At 37.9% G+C, this 19769-nt stretch overlaps 1 protein-coding gene across 3 annotated transcripts in view; it reads right to left on the reverse strand.

Moving 5' to 3' along the window:
- Positions 1-19769, reverse strand: part of LOC131693663 (mitogen-activated protein kinase kinase kinase 9) — a 77973-nt gene that overhangs the window by 47003 nt on the left and 11201 nt on the right. Inside the window, exons 1-2 of one of the 3 annotated variants that reach the window (XM_058981693.1) lie at positions 16775-16883; positions 15874-16705 (exon numbers count right to left, since the gene is read on the reverse strand). In XM_058981693.1, coding sequence (XP_058837676.1) covers positions 15874-16049 — 176 coding nt within the window. In that variant the 5' untranslated portion in view covers positions 16050-16705; positions 16775-16883. Of the gene's footprint in view, positions 1-8909; positions 9765-15873; positions 16706-16774; positions 16884-19769 lie in introns of those variants that run through there. The other 2 variants (XM_058981691.1, XM_058981694.1) reach the window with 2 other exon arrangements.

Below are 19769 nucleotides of genomic sequence, written 5' to 3' on the forward strand. Positions count from 1 at the left end.
AGACGAAATTTCTGTACTTCTACGTATTTTTGTCGTTTTTTGGGAAAATATGAAAAGTTTATCTTGCAACAATTGTAGCCGAAATCAATTACAATCGATTGGTATATATATATATATATATAAAAGTGTAGGCCATCACTTTGAATTTGACCTTACTTGCCAACTACATCAAATTTCCGTACACGTATTTTGTCTATTTTTTGAGAAAATATAAAAATGTGTTCTTTCAAAAATTGTAGCCGCCATCAATTACAATCGATTGGTGTATAAAAAAGTATAAATCATCCGTTAGCATTCGACGTTATTTGCCCACTAAATGAAATTTCTGTACTTGTACGTATTTTTGGCTATTTTTGAGAAAATATAAAAATGTGCTTTTTCAGAAATTGTAGCCGCCATCAATTACAATCGACTGGTGTATTAAAATGTATAGGTCATCGCTACAAATTTAAAGTTATATGACGAATATTTTGAAATTCTGAACTTCTTCGTATTTACTAAATCGTCCTAACACACTCTATTATTTAGTAACTTACATACAATAATGTGTTTCTCCACGTTCGTGCAAACATTTTGATATAATAATATCCATGTATAATATGTAGAACTATTGAGTAAACAGGTAATTTTCAAACCGTAAAACTAACAAGTCGCAAAGAATTTCAATCAACCGTATGCCACGTACATTGTAAAAATCCTATCTCCTAAAAACTCGAAAAAGTATAGTAATTTTTGAAAATCTACTATTTATTGCATATGTTACAAGTCTAGAAGCTCTAAGGATTGCATTGGGGTAAGGAAAATTGAAATTGGTTGACAAACGGTCGTGATACGATTGTTTGAACAGAAAAACTCATTTCGTCTGTACTGACTCTCAATTACTGTTTTTACAATTACTTCAGATATACAAATTTGATTTCCATCATTCTTTGTTCACTATTTTTATAAAAGATTTATCTATCCAATGGCGAAGAAAGAATTGAGATTGGTGAGCAAACAGCTAAGATATGGCAAGTAAAAGAAGCGTTCCCATTTTTTTTCTCACTGACTTTGTTATACTCTTTTTACTGTAACTTACGGTAGACAACTCTATTCTTCTATTTTTTATTTAATTTGACGTATTCATATCATATCTTTCTATTGGTGAAGACAGATTTAAAATCGATTATGTAACGGCTGAGATATGACCGGTCAAAGTAAGCGTTCCCATTTTTTTAGACCCCCTTGGTAGTCCGCGTAACTTTTTACCCCCTTGGTATTTCGAGTGTTAATTTGAAATAACCTTTAGATGTATTGAGTCTGGAAAATAGCGCGGTTTTTGCAAATCTAGGGTAATTTCGTAAGAGAAGCCGAACATTTGAAACATGAATCCTACATCAAGGTAAACCAAACATATATTGATCAAATCATTTTTATCAATTGCGACAAGCATCTAAATACGCGCGATGAAATTTTGGAGGTTTGAGAAGACAAAACTATTTTTTGTCTGCTGTTACCCTATAAATAGTTTTTTTGCATTTTAATGTAGAAGAGAGCCACTTGTGAAAGATTTAATATTACATTCTACTTGGCAAATAAAATATTTGTAGTCCTGAGAAAATTTACAAAATATTTGTATTATGAGAAAACTATAACTACAGTGAGACCCGATTTTATCATCACCCGATTTTATCAGCACCCGATTTCATCAGGCCCCGATTTTATCTACTCCCGATTTTATCAGCTTGACCCGATTTGAATTGATAGTTGGTAGTTTGGTGGGCTCTAGCATATGAACCAAAATGAATTCGAGTAAAACCTTTTTTTATTATTCTAGAGATCCATAGGCACAAAATTTTTTTAGTTTTGCACTGTCAAACCCCCTTAAGGGAATTATTAATTTAAAAAAATTTAGTTCCACATGTGACCGCATAGAGGGCGCCAGCACCAACTTTTCATAGAAGAGAGATAGAGTATCAAGATGTTCGGAAGAAATATTGAAAAAAATGCCTGTTCTATACCCAAGTAACCATAAGCATTAAGCCATTGCACTATATTGGCTATACGATATAATGCTATTGTAATGCTGTGGGTTTATTTGTTATGCAACTCTTCTTGAAGATTATATTCGGCATATTTCATTTTAATCGATCATATGCAATATAGTCCAGGGAGCAAACGCCGCGCACTTACCGTGAAGGACGAGGCAAGGTACCTCAGTTCGAGACTTACTAAAGAGAGTTTTCGTAAAACATTCGTATCATGTGAGAACGAAAGCCCGTTAAAATATTCATTACAATTCATTAGAAGAGAGTCAATTACGGTTTTAAACAGAACATTTTATTTTAACATTTTTCCATTTTGCTCATCATACCGAAAGGAAACATAAGCAATGGTTTTACAACCATGACGGACAATGACAGCCAACCGAAGCTTTTTAATAGCATTAGTAGTGCCAATATTAGGCTTTCAAATTTGACATTTGCGCGCTGATGCTATATAATAGCATTAGTACTGCAGAAACGAGCTTTCAATCTCTGCATAGTAATAGCACTATATTTCGCCTTTTCTGGCATAATACCAGCATTATATTAGTATTTAGGGCTTCACGGCTCTTTAAGACAGCTTTATATGTGGATCTAAAGCAGATATTAGGCTACGTTATAATGCTTATTGGTTACTTGGGTAACTTTGTAGAAGACACCTTATTTCTATCTCTCCGTTGAAAAGTTAGTGTTGACGCCCTCTATGTGGTAACATGTGGAACTAAAATTTTCTAATCAAAAAATGACTCGCATTATTTACTATAATTCTTCTGAACATACCATTGAGCTAAACCTAAAGATTATTCCACAAAAATGTTAAGTTTGTGCGAATCGAGTACTGATACACAACCGTGCACTGTTAGGCTCCATACAAAACTGGCTCAGACATCACTTCGTTAAAAGTTTAATAATCTATTTTAACAAAACCGGATTGACTAACAGTCTACGGCAAAGTTGTAGACAAATTAATTATATTTCTTAATTTAACTTACAGTGATAATACTATGCATACACAGGCACGTTGGTCCGGTAGATAGACTTGTCCGATTTGCTTCAAATTTGGTGCAACTACTTCTGGTGGGACTAGGAATCGACTCAGGGGTGGGCCGATAGGGGTCATTTTTTTCCTTCCACACCCTTCGAAATGTTGCACTATGGGTAGGCAGGTTACCAAAAATCGAAGACTACTCCAATTTCAATGACTTCTATTCAAAGCGTTTGTATACACTATTATTAAAAAAAATTCATTGCTATCTCAGAAAAATATTTAACCTAATTATGTAATATGGATGCTTAAAAATGAAAATTTCTAAAAGAGACATTACACGGGCGGGGACGGGAATAGCGTAGTGGGTAAATTGGTTGCCTTCTACGCAGCTCACCTGGGTTCGATTCCCAATCCCGCACATAGGGTTAGAGATTTTTCCAAAAGAGATGTCTCCAACTCGAAAAGAGGCGAATTACTTTAAGGTTAAAACCTCTATAATTAAAATTAAAAAAACATCACCCGTGCGTTATTTAAACTCTTCGTATTTCTATGGAATTTAGAAAGAAACATGCTCAAATATGTCATGTGAAAAATAAGAATACCTTTTTTGTGATGATATTCTTGAAAATACATGTTCATTGTATTGGTATGAACTATTATGAAGAATAATATCCACGAATTAGATCCGGGAAAAGAAGTCTCCCAAAGACCCCACTTTCGATAGGGGATGCAGGTACAATGTGCCCTCTAACTTATCGTGGTCCATTTTTGCTCTATACTGAGTACACTTCAATTGATGTTTCAATGGCAGTTACAATTAGTAGAGAGGCGTTGGATAATCCAGTAAACGTTTCGGTTGAGTTCTCCGTATTGTACAAGTAAATTAGCGAAGATTACAATCAGAGTTTATGCGTTGGACAGATAGTACAATGCACAAAAAAAGTTTTTCGGGAATATGTGACCAAACGGCAACTTTGAATTCCAAACCAAATTAAACGTTCCAGATTCCTGATGACTAATTAAGCTGAAAATAGAAATACCAGACAACAAAAGCCTTCTGCACCCCCGGGAGGAAGCTGGACGATCTACAGGTGCTACAATAGAAGGAAATAAAACTTCCAACCCCCGGGGGGATTCAGAATTTTTATTTAAACAGTGAGCGAATATATCAACACCCCTGAGGGGATATTGAGATAACAGAAAGACAACACCCCCAAGAGATATTATCATTCAAATACGGCTTAAACTAAAGCTCTTTACCACACTGTGTTGGAACAATAGCATATCCTTGAGTTTCAGCTCTCTGTACATAGGTTCAAATCTATGTATGGAGAATCACAAATCCGGATATGCAATTGCATTCCTCCAGGCCAGTTACATATCAAATGATATAAAGTTTCGTAATCGGATTCACAAAGATCTCACGAATAATGCTCAGCACACTGAATAGTAGCCACGTGATAATTGTGTTGGCAATGTCCAGTCAGTGCCCTGACTACAATACTGCAATTGTGTGTAGAAAAACGCAGCAAATTCTTTGACATTGTCGGACTCACATCCGGCAGAAAAGTCCTTGTTTGAACGTAAGTTTGCAAGCTGCGCCAATGGTTGGTATATTCAGATGCAGCCAAAGAGCGAATCTTGTGCTTATCGACAGTGATAAAATTGGTTCTGGACCAATAATGTTAGTCGCAGCGGCAGCTTTAGCCAAATTCGTCCACCCATTCATTTCCAGTAATAGCGGAATGACCGGGTATCCATAGAAGATACATAGCATTTGACATCGTAAGTTATTTGATTTGAGTTCGACATGCGATTAATAGTTTTGATCTCGAACTTGCCGACCTAAGTGCTTTGAGGGCAGTCTGACTGTCAGAGCAAAAATAGATTCTTTTACCGCAAATTCCCTGTTGAAGTGTCGATTGTACGCCACACAGAATCGAAAACATTCCTGCTTGGAATATGGTACAGTATCTACCAAGCGAATGAGACTGGCTTAATCTTATTTCATGACAAAAGCCTCCAGCACCAGCTCGGCCCTCCAACAAAGAACCATCAGTATAACAAACTATATATTCTCCAAGCTGTCGCTCGATCCGGCCAAACAGCCATTCCTCATGAGGTTCTCACATTGAAGCTTTAACCTTTTGGCAGTCGCGCTAGAGCACTGCGTGTACGCTGCTCTGATTAGGCGAAAGAATCAAAAATTACCACCAACGTACCCAACGATGATTTGCGACCATAATTTCAGAGTCAAAGAACCGCAACAGACGAGCACCGGTTGTAGCGAACACCAACAGACGAGCACCGGTTTCGTAGCGTGAAAAGTACCATTTTGGTTTTATTTGAATTAACTGATAATCCAACATGAAAACACAATTGCTCAACAACACATAAGGCTTGTTGCATTAAATTAAAAAAGTGTGTTAATGCAAATACCGGTGATCACTATATGATAATCATTGGCGAAGCCATATGTCGGATACACAAACTCATTCAGTTTCCTCGACAAGCCTTCGCGACAAGCTTCCATAGACGTGGTGACAGTACACCACATTGAGGACATCCACAGTCACTCAGTTTCCTTATCTCTACTTGTCTTGACGATGAGTAAAGATGTCGGTTTCTAAGCATTGCGTGTATCATATTTGTGATGTATGGGGCTACTCCATGACCTCGTGCTACTTCCAAAATGCACACGTTGTCAAAAGCACCTTCTATATCGAGATAGCTCCTTAACTTGATTGCATGCAGCGGGTATTCGCCCAAACTAACATCCCGGCTGTAGTGGTCTATTAAACATTCTACTAATTTGAGAAGAAAAGAGGTCAGACTAATAATTCTAAACCTCTTTGCATCCATAAGTGACGCAGCCACCTTTGGAAATGAATTTTACAGTTAACGGAATGGATCCTGTTGCAAGGCTACAAGTAAGAAGATTTTTCAAGATATGCTTGAAGTGTTGATATTCTCTTTGAAGTCGAACTGGAATGATTCCAACTTTTCCAGGAAACTTATACGGAGCAAATCTTTCAATCGTTCATTTGATCGATTCGATTGTCACAATTCCACGAGCAAATGACCAATAATCAGAACTACCTGCAAAGAACTCAGTGGCAGTCATCAGGGATGGCTCCATACTGCTTGGAAAGTGTGTGTGTGTCAAAAAATTGAGTACTATATCTATCTATACTATAAATTTGAAAGTAACTTAGGGGCCGTACATAAGTGATGTAAGCAAGTTTCGACCCCTCCCTTCGCAGCATTTTGTCACAAAATTCTAACTTCCCCCTTGTAAATAAAGTAGCATTTCCCAACTCTCCTCCCCACTCAACGCGGATGGGGGATGAAAATAATAAATATGTTTTACAATTCCTTTAAATACATGTCTTTGCAAAATGTCGACATCTTCATACAAAGAGCAAATTGCGTACAAAATATGCCCATTTCATGACAAATATAGTGTTGATAGTTTTGTTTTGAATATAGGCGTGTAGAGAAGTTTTCTCGGTTCACAAACCTGAAGTTGCCAATGGTTCTAAGAAGCATACATTCATCTAAATAACTAAATTTTGTTTAGTTGAATCAAAACAGAAAATTGAATTCAGCTACTAAATTAAGGCTACTGGATAGCAAGATTAGCTAGCTAATGTAGCAAGTTAAATCCGCATACAAAATCTTTTCGTTTTATTTTGCGAGCTTGCAATTCCGTGAGTCGTGTGTGAATTTAAATCTATTTCCCTTAGGAATGGAAGAACAAACTGTTTTCTATAATCAATGAGTTTGAAGTCAAAAAAACTAAACTTAATGCTACGGCGCACAACTTCTGACCCTACCCTCCCCCTCGTCACACTTCGTCACAAATTTGGTGTACCCCCCATATCCCCCAAAATGCTATGTCATTTATACATGGCCCCTTATTCAATCTGCTAGTCTCGATGAGGCTTGAAACATTTGTACAGAGGCTTTTCCAACCACTTCGCTCGCAGGATCGAAGGGCATTTCTGTATGCTCTGCGAGCCAACTTAAGGGGGGTTTCTGGTGTAGAGGGCAAAAATAATCGACTTTTTGTATCCGCTTAATTGTTAGTATTGAACCTCTAGAAAGGTCTCCCGAAATCTCGGTGGCCACGCTGAACTTCTTTTGTTTTAAACAGCCATGCATTCCACGCACATATTTGTTATAACATACGCAGATTTCAATCTATCGGCAACAATTTTCGAAAAACTGACAGCGATAAACATACAGTGTAAACAATACACTCTAAACTACTTCTACCCAAATCTTCAAGAGAAAATACCCAATGGGCCATTTTCTACAGCGTTTTTTCCGTGATGCAATTTGATGTGGGACACCCGTTAATAGCGTTTTTCTCGAAACAGCTTTTTCATTTTCTTCAAATTGGCGAACACGATAACTCAAACACTAATCAACGAATTGACTTGATTTTTTTAACGAAGTTGCCCGATATGTGTAGCCTGTCGATGAACCACAGAAAACTGAATAAAAAATTCTCCCTATTATTTTGAATAAAGATCAGCGAATTTTACAGTAAAATATGAGATTTGTCGGTTTCCATGAAGCCATTTTTCGAAACTTGAACTTTTTTCTATTTTTTGTGGTTCATCGACTAACTACAAGTCTAAGCTTTACAAAACTTAACAGCGAATTTCCCATATCAGACAGTTTTATCAAGAGTTATAGAGCCGCGGCGCTCCTCGACTCTGAAATACTTGGGCGGCTACTCTTGGAACGCTCGTATCTGTGTGACCGAAAATATTTTTTTTGCGTGCACAATGAATGTATAAACAAATCCTAACATTACACAAAAGATTTATTGTTGCCTTACCTTCAAAATCGTAAAACTAAATACCTTTCGTTTTGAGCACTTTACACCAGACGCTCCCCTTAAAGGCCTCCTACCCGTCCCTGCGTCTGCGACTCCAACTTTTTGAGTCGAACAAGTTCCACATCGGTGTTCCGTTAGAAGCACGCATAACTCGAAATACCGCTGAAACTTAGTCGCCAAGCCCTCTTCGTAGAGGTCCCAGTTTGTAGATTTGGAATTACGATATGTGACGATATCTACCGAGATGTTTAAATGATCAAAGACGATGTACTTGTGATCAGATAACGACTGTTCGAGCTCGTTTTGCACCAGCCAGTTTGCCAACGCATGCGTATCACTGTCAGAGCAGAGAGTTATATCTAGCACCTCTTCTCTGCTAGCTCGTGCAAATGTTGGACGATTGCCTACATTAAGTATGTGCAGATTTGAGCCACTTATGTGTTCCATCAATTCGGTGCCTCTCAAATTTATATCTGAGTTGCCCCAAATTATGTGGTTAGCATTTGCATCACCACCGATTATGATGGGAAACCCATTTCTGGCACTGCCAATAGCACTATTCGCAAGTATACATGCACGAGGCATTTCACGTGGATTAATCATGTCATTTTTGTTGAAATTCCTCTAGGCTGGTTTTGTCAGGAGACTGTTGATAATAGACTGTTATCAACCTCCTAGTGGACCCCAGCCAACCGAAAACGATTAGTTTTATTAGGTCTATAAAACAATAACTAATAAAAAATTACTGAATAACTAGTGTATAATAGCAAATTAATAATACAAACATTTTATCATACTGCTTGGTAGATTAAAGGCGTTTAATTTTTAGTTTTCACTCATAAATTTACATTAATAAAAATTAGGGGAGAGTGGCGATAGATGAACAACGAAAACGAGATTCACTAAGAATATTACAGTACACTCTAGCCATTTTCTGCATTATTTCCATATCGCTGTGGGTGTTTTTATTATAGCCAGGAAGCAAAGCATGGTTGTTTTCATATTCGACAACCTTGCAAATAGGAAGAGTTTGATTGACTGTATTTACCCCTTTTTAAAGATGATACCGTCCATGGTTGGCTCATCCGGAGGTTCCTCGATGTGGTCACTCAAAGGCACCGGTTTAGTAATAAGGAAAACCATTTCCGTGTACGTGTACCACCCGTTCCAGAACTGAACACGGTGACGTCCCCCCGCCTTCACCTGCTGTTCGAGTTCCTTCTGTTTCTTCTTTTCCTTTGGGTCGACAAAAAATCCACATTCACTTATCTGAACAATGAATATTTTTGCACTTTTTCGATTTCAATTGCTCTACCTCAGCTTTCGTGCCAGAGATTTCAGCTTTTACACGTACAGCAAACACAGCAATCAATGTAAACACAGACACCTTATTTTGAGGTCACACCACTTTTAGCTGCTCCTTGCTTTTGTTTCTTGTGCCATCGCTCTCATTCGGAGTACACTGGAATCAAACCTTCAAGTCGAAATTTGAACACACTTTCTCGCAAAGATTTGATTTTTGCCTTTTCCAGACTTTAAATTAGTTGACCATTGGAAAAACATTCGATACACTGTCAATCATCCCATGTCGGATAATATGACGAAATAGCTTGTAAGCGATAGGCGACGAACGCGAAAACCCTTTCCTATTTTGTATGTTTCCGCAAATGTTTCCTCCACAGTCACATAAACACGCGCGCGCGCAGCTCTAGCTCACCTATCGCTAGTCGGAAACTACGTCGTACCGAAGCATTCAATACCCCCTTTCCAATGGTCTGTGAAGGCTAAACAAGCTGCCACCGAAACGCGCGCGGATCCCGTTCAACGGTGCAAATTTGTGGCTAGATACGCAGTTTTCGCAACGAACGACACCTTCCAACTGGATCCGTCCGAGTGTGGTTTCAACTTTCAAGTTCTCTCACTACTATTGGCTTACCGCAACGGCTCTAGTTGTACACCATCACATGAACTGACAAGGCTCAGAGTACTTGCCTGGTGTTCGTGCAATGGTTTCCATAGGGAGGTCTTACCGGATGAAAGTAGTGCTTTGAACAGTAAATATCTCTGAATTAAAATTGCAGAATATGTGTGGTAATTTGTACATGCAACAGATCAGTTGTATTCGATACGTGCTATCTGGTAGAACTGTACGAGGGAATAGAATGAAACGAAATCTTCTATCCGTAAATATGCGTGGAAATGCAGAACCATCTAACGTTCAAACACATAAAGTTTGTATTTTATAGACAAGAATTATATGACACCACCCTACTATGCTTGCGCGTAAAGGTGCTTGTCTCAAGCTTAGTTCAGCATGCTTTATCTATCGCCATGCGGTTGGTAGTAGTATCGCATGCAGGCTTAATGTACCGTTCGCACTTAAGCTGATTACGAGTTGTTGGTATAGATTGAAATATTCGACGAAAGCACTCAACTGGCTTTTACTGAACACATTAACCAATAGCCTACACTAGATATTAAGGCAGCCTAGCTTTGGGTAAAAGATGCTTGAGAGCGTATTAAATAGCCAATGCAAAATTTTGTTTTAGCTAAAAACATTATTCAACTACGTTGGAGAGCTTCATGTGCATAACAGCCCCTGAACCGTCAGCTAATGTTCAATTCATATGCGAACGCATCGTCTTTGGTTTAGTAACCTCAGAAACAGTGGCATAGCAGAGGATCGGAAAACGGAACTTACAGAATCACACATACACTTACAACCCACACAACCCTGACGAAGCGTGAACATGAATAAAGGAAGAATGCAATAAAAATAGTATGAAAAAATAACGAATCAAAAAAACCACAGGCAGCAAACCCTACCTTCAATTTTTATGGTTATTGAAGAAACGGCCGAGCGGTGCAAATATGTTTTCGTTAATGCGTTAGTGTTTATTTTGTTTCTTCATTCTTCTTTTTGAAACGATCCGTACTGCACATATAGCGCACAGAGTATTAAGCTGTTCGTAGCCTACGAATCGTAGGTAATGTTGAAAAGTTATTTGCTGTTTTGCTTTCATTGGTGCAAAGGAAAACAAATTCGAAATGAGAGCTCACTCGAGTGGCAGACTACGGTTCCTTTCGGCAATCAACGGTAGGCATAAACACCATAAATTTGATATTGCTAACAGTTTTACCTAAACCTGTATCGCCAAATTGGGCCACTGAGTGGACGACATACAGTAGCCGGCAGAAAGTTTTCCCAATCAAAACAGAAACCACACATTGAAACAAAACTGATAGCGTTGAGGTGGTAATTGCAAAAAAGTGACGGTAGTTCGTTGATCTTTGAAATATCATAGAATGTCAAAAACATTTACACCTTTATTAAAAGTGTGTCTGTCGTCATGGTTGATGAATCAAGGGAACTTTATAACACGCCAATTAAATTATTCCATGGAAAAACGATTCGGCAGAAATCCATTTTTTTTTAAATTTTGTCACCGTATTGGGTGCATTTACCGTTCAATTAAAGGTGCATTTAACATCCCATGGCAACAAGAAATGATTTTTGCTTCTATCACCTAGAAGCAAGTGTCCCTTTGTATTATTTTAATAATCGAAAGATAAAGTACAACGAAAAATGATGACTCGGATTTTATCTATAAATTTAGCAACATTGTTTACGGTCCGACTATATGATGTGAACTGATTCTAAATCATGAATCTTGCTCATGATCTAGTTTTCGTGGTTGTTTATTATTTCACAAAATCAAGATGTTTGACATTATCTCGTGATCTATTTCACGAAACTCGGAATATTATTTATCGATACATGTATGCCTCGCGAACTGATTTATAGTATATTCGTCACTATTCATCATTGGGGCTAGGGGTTCACAAAATTATAAAGTTGGCAACCACTTTCATGATATATACAATGGTCTTAATATTTTTACGTGATCAGCTTCACAGAACTTAGACTATTATTCGTAATTATGGTATTCATGATTCCGAGTAAATAAATTACGACTCACTATTTGTGCTTGTGAAATAGACATTCGTAAACTGATTCATATTGGTCACAACTTTCCATTCACGCTCGTGAAAAAATTCACAGCATCATAAAATATAACACGGTGCTATAAAAAAGTTTCATTAGGGTTGCCACCTCTGCTGAGACTTTGACCCGGAGATTTTTACTGATTTGCGTCTTCATCCAAGAGAATATGAGAAACATGAATATGCTTTAAACCAAAGCGAATCTCGAATCAAAACGATTATTAATAACATTTTGGAACACTTCTATCTCTTTTATTGTCTACAGCAGCGATTCTCAACCTGGGGTTCGCAGATCCCTTGGGGCCGTGAAGTAGTTACTGGGGGTCCGCGAAGGGAACTTCTGGGTGCATACTGAGTCTATCCCCCACCTTGTGCAGGAAGGAAAAGCTTCCATAGCTTTAGTTCAAGAACCGTATTTTATAAAGGAAACTTCTTTGTTGAAAAGCTACTTAACCTCGTTTTCGTAGCTTTCAACAAAAATGGCATGACAAAGCCACGTTAAATGCCTCGTGCATGTATATTTGCGAATAGTGCTATTGCGGCATTTCTTTTATCCGACTTCGCAACTTGCGATATTTGTGCTGTTACGATCAATATGACTAAAGAAAAAATAAACAAGAAATACGTCGATTGTTCGACATATTTGCCGCATAACGAACCGTCACCTTCTGAAGATTTCAAAAGGGTTGTATCATACTGTGGCAGAAATGGGTTTCCCCTCATAATAGGTGGTGATGCAAATGCTCACCACATAATTTGAGGCAGCTCAGATATCAATTTGAGAGGCACCGATTTGATGGAAATATTCAAATATTCACATACTTCATGTAGGAAATCGTCCAACATTTGCACGAGCTGGCAGAGAAGAACTGTAACTCTACTCTGACGGAATTAGGCATGAGTTGGCAAACTGGCTCGTACCAAACGAGCTCGAACCCGCGTTATTTTATCATAATTGCATTGTCTTGTCGAAATCAAAGACTTTGATCATTTAAACGTCTCGCTAGATATCGTTACATATTGCAATCTTAAATCAGCGAACTGGGACCTCTACGAAGAAACATGACTTGGTGACTAGTTTCATGGGTATTTACCGACGATTGAATCTCCAAGTGACTTGGATGAGGTCGTAGATAAAACGAACGCACTCATAGAGGCTTGTCCGTTTCGAGTTATGCGTGCTTCTAGAGGAACACCTTAGTGGAACTTGTCCGACTCATAATGTTATGTAGAAGAGCTTTTAATCGCAGACGCAGGGACAAGTCGGAGGTATTTAAGTTGGCTCGCAAAGCATACAGAAATGCCCTTCGATCCTCTGAGCGAAGTGGTTGGAAAAGCCTCTGCACAAAGATCTTAAGTCTTAACGAGACTAGTAGATTAAATAAGTTACTTTCGAAATCGAATGACTTTCATATAGTTTTGTTTAGTATAAGTCTCCGGGAAAAGATGGAATCATTCCAGTTCTACTACAAAGAGGATATGAACATTTCAAGCATATTTTGAAAAAATTTCTTACTTGTAATCTTGCAACCGGATACATTCCATCAGCGTAGCAGAAAAATAACTGTAAAATTCATTCCCAAAGGTGGCCGCGTCACTCATGAGGAGACAAAGAGCTTTAGACCGATCAGTCTGACCTCTTTCCTTCTCAAATCAGTGGAACGTTTAATAAATCACTATATTCGAGTTGATAGCTTGGGCGAGCACCCGCTGCATGCAAAGCAATATGCATACTGGCGGGGTAAGTCTACTACCACTCTGTTACACAATGCTGTCTACATAATTAAAAATGTTTTTTCGCAAAAGCAATCAAGTTTAGGAGTTTTCTTTAATGTTGAAGGTGCTTTTGACAATGTGCTGTCAAATCCATTTTGGAAGCAGCACGAGGTTATGGAGTACCTTCATACATCACAAACTAAATACACGCAATGCTTAGCAACCGCATCTTTGCTCATCGTTAAGACAAGTAGAGATAAGGAAAATGAGTGTCTGTGGATGTCCTCAAGGTGGTGTACAGTCACCACATCTATGGAACCTTGTTGCCGATAACTTGTTGAGGAAACCTAATTAGCTTGGGTTTCCGACGTATGGTTATGACGATGATTATCATGTAATGATACAAGAAGCCTTATGTGTTGTTGAGCTACGGTGTCTTCATGTTGGACTATCAGTTAATCCAAATAAATCATCAATGGTGCTTTTCACCCAACGAAGGATTACAACCGTCCGTTGCAGTTCTTTTATTCTGAAATTTTTGTCGTAGATCTTGTTTCAGGCTTTCGGCAAACCTTGGGGACTCAAACCCAAGTACAGTCAGTGCATCTACAGAACAATTGTTAGATCAAGATTGGCATACAGGTGCCTTGTTTGGTGGCAGAAGGGAGAATCCATGACAATCCAATCAAAGTTAAACCATCTTCAGAGGATGGTCTTGATCACGATCATTGGTGCGTTCTCGACAACACCTGCTGCTGCTCTAGAAGCACTTATGAACATAACACCACTATATGTTTCTGAAACAAGAAGTACTTTTTTGTGCATACCGTCTCAAGGTCACTGCGCTCTGGAACAGAAACCCTGTAGATCAAGACTGTGGATCCAAATGATTATATGGGATGAGTCTACAGTTGCTCCCACTGACGTTGCACTCACATGTAGTTTTTCTTTTAAAACTTTCAATGTGAGAATTCCTCCTCGCGAGGAATGGCTGTTTGGCTGGGTGGAGCGACAACTTGAGGAATGCGTAATTTGTTATAGTGATGGTTCTTTGTTGGATGGCCGATGCGGTGCGTGTCTGTATGGCGTATAATCGGCACTTCAACAGGGAATTTGCGGTAAAAGAATCTATTTTTGCTCTGACAGTCAGGCTGCCCCGAAAGCACTTAGTACGACAGATTCGCGATCGAAATTAGTAGTTGCATGTCGAACTCAAATCGAAGAACATAGCATTTCAAATGCTATCTACCTTTTATGGGTACCCGGTCATTCCGGCATTACTGGAAATAAATTTGCGAATGAATTGGCTAGGGGTGCTGCGACTGGCTTCGTTGGTCCACAACCAGTTCTACCATTGTCGATAAGTTTTTTTTTTATTTCGATTATAGAGGGTTTTAACTTTAAGGTCATTCGCCTCTTCGGGATAGCAAAATCTCTTATGAAAAATTTCTAACCCTATGTGCGGACTGGAACCCACCCCCTTCGATAAGTTGTATAACACACAAGATTCGCTCGATTCAAACAAAGGCTTATCTGTCGGATGAGAACGAAAAAGTTAAAGAATATGTTGCATTTTTTCAAGTATAATTGCAGTATTTTAGTAAGAACACTGACTGGACATTGCAAACTCAATTATCACATGGCTACTATTCAGCGTGCTGAACTTTCTTCGTGTAATCTTTGTGAATCCGATTACGGAACTTCATATTTGATATGTAACTGCCCAATTGTAACGAAATTGCGTATCCGGATTTTTGGTTCTCCATATATGGATGAATCTATGTACAGAGAGCTGAAACTCAAGGATATGCTATTGTTCCTAACCCAGTGTGGTAAAGAGATACGTACGTATCTTAGTATGTATATGTAAATCAGTATGTATATATTTAAGTGAATATATATATATATATATATATATATATATATATATATATATATATATATATATATATATATATATATATATATATATATATATATATATATATATATATATATATATATATATATATATATATATATATATATATATATATATATATATATATATATATATATATATACTTGTACTTATAGATTGTTTTGTACATATATAAATCCATCGCTATATATAACTAGACGTGATATAATCGAAACATTACTGTATAGGCTAGCGCGCTTGGATAGGTCAACCACACGCTACTGGCCTGACTACATATAGACAAGCAGAGAGAATACAAAGAAGAACTGAGTAGAATAAATGAGAAGGACAATATAAAGCAATAAAAGTGAACTCTAGTAATTAGCTTTACCTTTTCCTGAGATTGTCTGGTTCATCCTGGGCGAGATCCTGCATCGATGTGCTCACGTGACCATAATCATCTATCCGTGCCATCTGCTGGCTAGTCGTTGCCCTTGTGTCACCTCCGTAATCCATTCCCGTTGTCGAAGTCATTCTCGAATTAGTTGGCACAGCAAATGGACGCATTCTTTTAGTAGACCCCTGGTATTTACTTTTTTCTGGATACCGTACTTTAACTTTGAATATATTTTTTCTCGTTGATTATCGTGTTATTTTTTTTTTTGAACGGTTCTAATCTCTAAGACTCCTAGGACACCCAAATAAGTGTACTTCTTGTAAAACGCCGTCGCTGAACTAGGTTATTATTGCTCCTTTTACCACAACAGAATCGGTCGGTTGAAACCATTTTCACTTTCAATCAACCGATTTATCGAACTAAAACATTCGTATTCCGTCACACTCTACACATTAAACGCTCCTAACTCGTAACAGTGGACAATGATTTCAAAACTTTAAACGTGCCGCCATAACAACGAGCAAAAATCTTCGATCACTGGTTTGGCTTACACAATCAGATTCTTCTGTTTCGGCAAATTACACCCTTTTGCTCGATGATGAGTATGGAAACTCCTTCTGTAGCAATTTATCAATGTATAGCCAATACACAAGGCGAGTCGGAATGCGTGCTCACGCCACACAATTTTTTTTTACGAATAATGCACTATAATTTCAACGAGCACGCAAAAGCGCAGATTTTTATCCACTGAGAAATGGTTTCTCCGTTTCGATAGCTGATTCTCACTCGCATTGCATCCAATTTTCGTCACTAACGATGGAAAATTCTGGAAAGAGGGCAAAAAGAATGCCATTAGTTTGATTCTGACAACATGATTGCGAAAATGCCATCATACTAGCATCCGTTAGCGGAATTTACACCGGCAAATTGTATTGAAAATGTGTCCGCAATTATTGCCACCCCGGTTAACTCGCGGAGTATGCCACTTGTATGTACAGTTCCTGTTTCAAATATGCAATGAAAATAGCGTTTCCACCACTGGAGAAGCGCATGCGTATGGTTCAAAGGATGAAAATCGGTTCATCTCACTGATTCTCGGATTCGATGGGATGCAGGGTACGTGGGAAATGTTTGATGCGTACGGTAGTGTAGGGTGCCTACATTTGCAGGCGCTGGGGGGTACACGCAACCATAAAATAACCTACAGAATAAGTTCTTTTAACTTAAATTTAGGTACTTTTGAGCTGTGCGTCGCTTTCGCACTTATTAGTGTTGTCAAAAACAAAACGAAAGATTCGACTCAGTCGAGGTCTTCCGTGCAGTAAGGTACTTTTGAGTTGTTTGGGGTATACTCAAAATTAGGTAAATTCAACTTAAATTTAAGTAAATTAAACTCAAGGTTGAGTTATTATCTTTGCCGTAATTAAATTGAAACTACCTTCAACACGGTTTACCTAATTTTACCTTCCTGCACTATACCACGAGATTGAGTCAAAAGTACTCAATTTTAGGTAGTTTTTCGGTGGCGTGTATGATAAATCGATCTGAAATGTTACGCGATAGAAGTTGTCGTTCAACTAGTAGTAATCACGATGACAAAAAATTTCTGTGTTGAGGCGCCGAAATGAGACGTTAGCGCTTGTTTCAAAAGACAGTCGTTATATGTTCTCGAGCCTATTTAGATTAGAAATGATTGTAAAGGTCGTAAGATCAACAACGTAATAACTTTTGATGAACCAGTTTAAGGGTTTATATAACAATAAGGCACGAAACGATAAGCATATTTGGAGAATTTTTTCTGAGAGCAGTAAAGAGATGAATTGAAATTTTGTAAAGTGGATGTCATAATACTAATTTCTGCCGCGATTTTTTGAGGGGTACACATCCGACAATCTATTAGAAAATTGTATTTAAAATTGAAGAAAATGGTCAAAACGTAAAAAACAGTAAAATTTCATTAAGATTTCTTTTGTCATAATTAGCATTGTTTGCTTCGCTCTGGTATTATTTTTTACAATCACGTAGTTTAAAGGCTTAATGTTTGTGCGTATTTAATGACGATTGATGACACCATGTTCCATTTCAACAAAATCAATTCAGTTAGCACACAAAAAAATCTGGGACAACAGCAAAAATAGTGCCAAAAACATCCCTAGTGCTAAGAATAGATAGCGGAAGAAGGTCATCCGAAAAATACCGAACACTCATCGTCAGCATCATCTGCCGTGGTTGATTCAAATTCATCTGTAGCTGTAACGACAAAGATGCCGACGGTAGTGGCAGCGATGGTGACGGAACAGTGTGAGAAGGTGTCGAAAAATCACGTAGGCAAGAGATACGGTGTTTCTGGTAGCACATTATTAGAAAAAAGTCAGTATCACTGAAATTCTCACCAAACGAAAACTTAGATACTCCTCGTTCACAAGAAAAATGTTCTTTCGGGGTCTTCAGAATAGTTTTTGCCATTCTCATATAGAAAGGATTATTAGCTCCAAAAACCGACTTTTTAATCGAGACTCGGTGGGCCGAGTGTCAATTAACATTCGACTCAGCTAGCCGAGATCGGAAAATGTCCGTGTGTGTATGTATGTGCGTATGTCTGTGTGTAAGTATGTGTGTATATGCGGACATGTTAACAAAATGTCCACATCAGTTTCTCGAAGATGGCTGAACCGATTTTCACAAACTAGCAAATAGTGTAATGTTCGACTGCTATTGAATTTCATTTTAATCCGACTTCCGATTCCAGAGTTACGAATTGAAAAGTACAGTCACATAGAAAATCTAGTTATAATTTGTCCACATCGGTTTCTCGGAATTTTCTAAATCGATTTCCACAAACTTAGCCTTAAATAAAAGGTACAACATTCCCATTGGCTGCTATTGAATTTTGTGTGGATCCGACTTCTAGCTCCTGAATTACAGGGTGATGAGTACGATCCCGCAGAAAATTCCGAGTTCATCAGATACTACGATGAATGTATAAAAGTGATCACAAATGCTTGGATGTGTAGTTGTAGGTCCTTAACAGTCATTCAGTCTTTTTGGCAACATTGGCCACTATCAGTGATTCCGGAAGCCCCAGTGGAAGTAACCAAATTTAGAATAACAATTACATCGATTTCTCGGACACGGTTAGATCAATTTGACCAAATTTAGTATGAAAGCTTTTATAACCCGTTAACTGCTATTAAATTTTATTCCTATCCGACTTCCGGTTTTGCAGTTACGGGTTGTGGTGTACGGTCACATATCCAATTCAAACCGATAACGCGACGAATTCACAAAGGTAAAAAATCGCTAGAATGTGGACTTTTTTGTACCCTCTACTATCCCCTACCAAAGTGTCTACGTGGTATATGGATGGCCTTGTGGAAGATTCCAAGAACTTGGAGAATAGCTAAAAAGTCATCATGAAAAAACTAATTTTAAGGGGTCTTCTACATAAAATGTTCCACAACTTGTAAACTATTAAAGTTAGATGTATAATGTCTTCAGCAATTTGCTGTAACTTAGCTGAAGACACAAAGTTTCTATCTTAATTAGTTCAGAAAATAAATTTTGTATGTCACTTATAGGTGAATAAATCACGGAACTATAAATTCCTGTAGATGCTCAATCATAAATGCAAGAGCTTCTCCGAACAAACTATACTTCTAAAGTTAATGCTTTAGACGCTTTAAGCATGAAAACAGCGTTTTAGAACATTTCGTTCGCCTCATTAATATTTAATTAGCATAAGCATAAGAGATCGCCCGCGGTTGCTAGTCCGTCATTTACCAAAACCAACTAAGATTGCAAAATGTTTATTGGAACAATATGCTTGGGAATAATATGATGTATGTCGGTATTCATCAGCATGCAGGGTTCAATATAGATTGCACAATGGG

The sequence above is a fragment of the Topomyia yanbarensis genome, chromosome 3, assembly GCF_030247195.1.
Source record: "Topomyia yanbarensis strain Yona2022 chromosome 3, ASM3024719v1, whole genome shotgun sequence".
NCBI lineage: Eukaryota > Metazoa > Arthropoda > Insecta > Diptera > Culicidae > Topomyia > Topomyia yanbarensis.